General features: G+C 34.8%; 2 protein-coding genes across 2 annotated transcripts; one reads left to right on the top strand and one right to left on the bottom strand.

Moving 5' to 3' along the window:
- The first annotated feature begins 508 nt into the window (after positions 1–508).
- On the top strand, positions 509–2,404 carry LOC135963971 (uncharacterized). Its single transcript, XM_065516000.1, has 4 exons — positions 509–899; positions 963–1,149; positions 1,218–1,334; positions 1,390–2,404. The coding sequence occupies exons 1-4, from the start codon at positions 539–541 to the stop codon at positions 2,354–2,356; spliced, it is 1,632 nt and encodes a 543-aa protein (XP_065372072.1). The 5' UTR covers positions 509–538; the 3' UTR covers positions 2,357–2,404.
- A 1,034-nt stretch (positions 2,405–3,438) lies between these two features.
- Positions 3,439–4,561, bottom strand: LOC135949185 (uncharacterized). Its single transcript, XM_065498658.1, has 3 exons — positions 4,291–4,561; positions 4,043–4,190; positions 3,439–3,802 (listed from the first exon to the last, which is right to left on the bottom strand). The coding sequence occupies exons 1-3, from the start codon at positions 4,559–4,561 to the stop codon at positions 3,439–3,441; spliced, it is 783 nt and encodes a 260-aa protein (XP_065354730.1).
- Between the last annotated feature and the right edge of the window lie 738 nt (positions 4,562–5,299).

Here is a 5,299-nt window from a genome sequence, read left to right on the forward strand (position 1 = left end):
ACACTACTCCTTCTTTCCTCCCTCCCACAACCTATTTTCCTACTTCCAACACAATGCTTCGCATGAAAATTCTCAAGAATATATCTGAGATGGGTCCGTAGGACTTTTACCAAAAATATAATTTGGCGCACATAAGTTTTCATTTAGAGTTCAATTAGCGCTGCTTAATAGTATACAATTTAATTTAATCAATCATACATATATGCTGAGTTTTTCTACGAAAAAAAAGAACATCTTAATTTTTCCTGGAAAATGAATCTAATCTAAGTCCAATGGACTTGGATTTTATAAATTTAAAAAAAAAGTCTTGCCATAATTTTTTCAAATTGTATCCAAACATAATTATTGCAACTCATTGTATTTGCTAGTCGTACTATTTATTAGACTAATTTTGATAAGATTCTTAACGAAAATTTTAAAAAATTTTCGATAAGATTATAAAAGTCTACAAAACATATGAAGGCCACTGAAAGCAATACTAGTTTCTAAAAAAATCTAGACAAGAACACACACGATATCGGTGAAAAAGTAACACAAAATGACCACAATGCTAGAGCTAAAAACCACCTACGATGCAGAGGAGAAACTATGGCGAGGACCTCAAAAGAAAAGACTCTTTAATGATGAAATGTCTGTGGGAGAAGTGGCTTTGTATATCATGCGTGGCAAAAATCCGGAAGATGTCATGCAAATTTCCGATACCGAGGGCACAACCATGACCTACGGTACTGCTTTAACAACGGCCATACGTATTGCTCAACACTTTAAGAAAATGCAGCTAACAGCTGATGATGTTGTGGGTATTTTTGCTCCAAATACCTTGTATGTGACACCGGTGGCTGTGGCCGCCTGGTTTAATGGTACTCCATTTCAGGCCACAAATTGTACATTTGAAACAAGTGAGTTGTTTTTTAATTAAGGAGTTAAAGAAAAGTTTATTTAAGATTGTTTTCTTCTAACAGGTGTGGTGAAACATATTTATGATTTTATTCAGCCCAAGGTAATATTCTGTGATGGCCAGTATTATGAGAAGGTCAAAAGCGCTTCAGAGTCTTTTAAACCTTTAATATATACTTTGTGTAATCATTTGGACAATGTACCTAAGTTGGAAGACCTACTGGAGCCTACAGTTACAGAGCACTTTTTCTTGTTAGTACAACTACCATCTAGATTTGCATTAAATTACTGCTAAACTAAAAATATATTTTCATAATTAGGGCTCAACCTTTGACATATGGTCCCAGTCAGACTATGGCCATTATGGTTTCTTCCGGCACCACTGGTTTACCCAAAGGAGTTTGTGTTTCTAATAGAACCTGCTCAGTCGATTTTGGGTAAGATTTCTCCAATTTCATAATGAATTCTTTGTAATCTTCCTATTACTTTTAGCTTCTCCAATGGCTCTTCTACTTTATTTTCAACGAGTACCATTGATTGGTCCACCGGTCTCTTCACCTTAATAGCAAATGTTTTAGTGGGTGGCCGCAGACTTTTGACCACTAAACCTCTAACACCGGAATATTTACTTGATTTAATTGTCAAATATAAAATCAATTTTCTAGCTACAAATCCTGAAATTATGCTGCAATTAAGCTTATTACCCAATTACAACTCAAAGACCATGCAAAGTGTGCGCTTGATTTTTATGACTGGCGCCTTTTGCTCAGAAGCCACTCTAAAACGTATACGTTCCGCTTTAGCAATGGGTGTTTTGATTTATGCCTACGGCAGCACCGAATTTGGTGGTATTGCGGCGAATTTGGCGGAATATAAATCTAAGTCTCCTGGTAAAATTGTTTACAACGTTCAGGTGAAGATTATTGATCCCGCCACTGGCGAACGTTTGGGTCCCAATCAAATAGGAGAAATATGTGCCAGTCATGGTAGTCGCTGGTTGGGTTACTATAAAAATCCCGAGGCCACAAAGAACATGGTTGATGCGGAAAATTTCATACTCACCGGTGATTTGGGTTACATCGATGATGAGCATTATTTGTATTTAACGGGTCGTAGTAAAGACATTATGAAATTCAAAGGCTTCCAATATTCTCCCCAAGTGATTGAGGATGTTATTGTAGAGATGCCTGATGTTATAGATGTTTGTGTATTTGGAGTATTCGATGAGTTGTTATATGATGTTCCTGCAGCAGCTGTTGTGAAGCGTGAGGGCAGTTCATTGAGTGCTAATGAGATCATGGAATATGTTCGTAGTAAAAGCGAAATGCCTCAAAAACAAATACACTATGGTGTGTTCTTTGTAAAAGAATTACCTAGGAATCATAATGGTAAACTATTGAGGAATAAAATTAAAGACATGTGTTTGGCCATGGAGACGGAAGAAGGAAATGGGAAGTAGATTTGTTTTAAAGGAAATATATATGAAATGTAAACTTCTATGTAAATAAAAAATATTGGTATAAAACCTGTTGAACTTTAGCATTCTTACTACTACTCTAACTCTATAGAGTAGACGGTGGTCTAACTTTATAGATTATGGCCTAACTCTATATAGGAGACAATTGTGTAACTCTATAAAGTAGACGATGGTTTAACTATGATTTAACTCTAAAGTAGACGACGGCCTAACTCTGTACAGCAGACGATGGTCTAACTCTATAGAGTAGACGATGGTTTAACGATGATTTAACTCTAGAGTAGACGTTGGCCTAACTCTATGGAGCAGACGATCGTCTAACTCTATAAAGTAGATGATGGTTTAACGATGGCCTAACTCTAAAGAGCAGACGATGGTCTAACTCTATAGAGTAGACGATGGTTTAACGATAATTTAACTCTAGAGTAGACGATGGCCTAACTCTAAAGAGCAGACGATATTCTAACTCTATAGAGTAGACGATGGTGTAACTCTATGGTCTAACTTTATAGAATAGGCGATGGTCTAACTCCAAAGAGTAGAAAGTGTATATCTTTTAACTGGATCGAGTTTATTGTTAATTGTTGAATATATCAACGGTTCTCAAATAGTTGAAATTGGTTACTGAGTCTTTAAATTTCGTTTTCAATAATGAGTAATAAATAAAACATAAAACTTTTTTTTGTTTAACTATGTTCATAGACAATTATCAGCTCTTATCTGTAATTATTTCTTATAGTGCCTCGTTATTCATTCAATAAATACTACGTCATCTAATAGCGGTGTAAACAAATAATAAACTAACTAATAGTATTTGTTTGATTTTGGCCATAAACTGCCGATAAGTAAATTATTAATTATAGAACTCTGGACTACTATATAAAAAAGAGATATAACAATGCACGTCTGGTGGGCATGGTCTATTAGTATTAAATTTTTTTAAAGTATTTAAATCTAATTACTTAACAATATATATTTATCCAAACGTTGGTCAGTGATGGGATCAATGATCTTCAGCTGAACGTTGTGTATGATCTTACCAGGGGATTTGGCTTTATAGTATGCTAAATTGCCAACAATACCTCCAAATTTGGTGTTACCATAGATATAGACCAAAATAAGGCGGAACGTATGCGTTTTAGAGTGGCTTCTGAGCAAAAGGAGCCAGTCATAAAAATCAATCGTACACTTTTCATGGTTTTTGAGTTGTAATTGGGCAATAAGCTTAATTGCAGCATAATTTCAGGATTTGTAGATAGAAAATTGATTTTATATTTGACAATTAAATCGAGTAAATATTCGGGTGTTAAAGGTTTAGTAGTCAAAAGTCTTCGGCCACCCACTAAAACATTTGCTATTAAGGTGAAGAGACCGGTGGACCAATCAATGTTACTCGTGGAAAATAAAGTTGAAGAGCCATTGGAAAAGCTAAAAGTATCAAGAATATGAATGAAAAGTCATTATGATATAAAAGAAATCTTATCCAAAATCTGCTATACAGGTGGTATTAGAAACACAAACTCCTTTGGGTAAACCAGTGGTGCCGGAAGAAACCGAAATGACCATAGTCTGACTGGGACCATATGGTAAAGGTTGAGCCCTAATTATAAAAATATAATTTTAGTTTAGCACTAATTTAACGCAAATCTAGATGGTAGTTATACTTACAAGAAAAAATGCTCTGTAAGTGTAGGCTCTAGTAGGTCTTCCACCTTAGGTACATTGTCCAAATGATTACATAAAGTATATATTAAGGGATTAAAAGACTCTAAAGCGCTTTTAACCTTTTCATGATACTGGCCATCACAGAGTATTACTTTGGGCTGGATAAAACCATAAATATGTTTCACCACACCATATTAGAAGAAAACAATCTTAAAGAAACTTTTCTTTAACAGCTTAAGTAAAGAATTCACTTGTTTCAAATGCACAATTTGTGGCCTGAAATGGTGTGCCATTAAACCAGGCGGCCATAGCCACTGGTGCCACATACAAGGTATTTGGAGCAAAAATACCCACAACATCATCAGCTGTTAGCTGCATTTTCTTAAAGTGTTGAGCAATACGTATGGCCGTTGTTAAAGCAGTATCGTAGGTCATGGTTGTGCCCTGGGTATCGGAAATTTGCATGACATCTTCCGGATTTTTGCCGCGCATAATATATAAAGCCACTTCTCCCACAGACATTTCATCATTAAAGAGTCTTTTCTTTTGAGGTCCTCCTCATAATTTCTCCTCTGCATCGTAGGTGGTTTTTAACTCTAGCATTCTGATTCTCATTTTAGATATTTTTCTATGAGATCGTATGTGTTTTCTAGCCAATTATTTAGGAGAAACTGATGTCTTTTTTAGTGGCCCTTAGAATTTTGGGTAGACTTTTATAATCATATCGACAATTTGATTATAGTTTTGTTTACAATCTTATCGTAATTGAACTTAATACTACAACCACATAGTAAATACAATGAGTTGCCAACATTTAACAAATTATAGCTAAACTTTTTTTTTAAATATCTGCCTAAAATGGTATTTGGAGATTTAGTGTAAAATCTATTGAGTTGATTTTCTTTTTCGAAAACCGGAGTTTTTGAAAACGGATTGGATATAAATGTGGATTGTAAGAAGACGAATCGGAATATGAGCTTAACTCGATTTTGACTAAACTCGACTTAAGATGTATGTATATTAGAGTGACAGCCGATTTTTTTTTTTAGATTTCAAAGAGTGCCGGGTGGAATATTGTGACACTAGGCCTATATGTTAAGTGCTGAAAATTTGAGCCAAATCGGGCAACGATTTCTGGACGCGCATCGACGTCAAAGTTCAGATATATGCAAAATTATACTATTAATATGGAATAAATAGGTGAAACTCCTTAACTTTCTGCATTGTTTTCTATAAATATGTAGATTTATTTATATTAAT

This window comes from Calliphora vicina, chromosome 1, assembly GCF_958450345.1.
Source record: "Calliphora vicina chromosome 1, idCalVici1.1, whole genome shotgun sequence".
Classification (NCBI taxonomy): Eukaryota; Metazoa; Arthropoda; class Insecta; order Diptera; family Calliphoridae; genus Calliphora; species Calliphora vicina.

Bases quoted from the DNA above. Each gene is read 5' to 3' on its own strand.
- LOC135949185 (XM_065498658.1), bottom strand. From the start codon at position 4,561: ATGTCTGTGGGAGAAGTGGCTTTATATATTATGCGCGGCAAAAATCCG. The intron at 4,191-4,290 runs GTGAATTCTTTA...TCCAGCCCAAAG, and splicing joins AAATTGTGCATTTGAAACAA to TAATACTCTGTGATGGCCAG. The intron at 3,803-4,042 runs GTAAGTATAACT...TGATACTTTTAG, and splicing joins CTTACAGAGCATTTTTTCTT to CTTTTCCAATGGCTCTTCAA.
- LOC135963971 (XM_065516000.1), top strand. From the start codon at position 539: ATGACCACAATGCTAGAGCTAAAAACCACCTACGATGCAGAGGAGAAA. The intron at 1,150-1,217 runs GTTAGTACAACT...TTTCATAATTAG, and splicing joins GTTACAGAGCACTTTTTCTT to GGCTCAACCTTTGACATATG. The intron at 1,335-1,389 runs GTAAGATTTCTC...TATTACTTTTAG, and splicing joins ACCTGCTCAGTCGATTTTGG to CTTCTCCAATGGCTCTTCTA.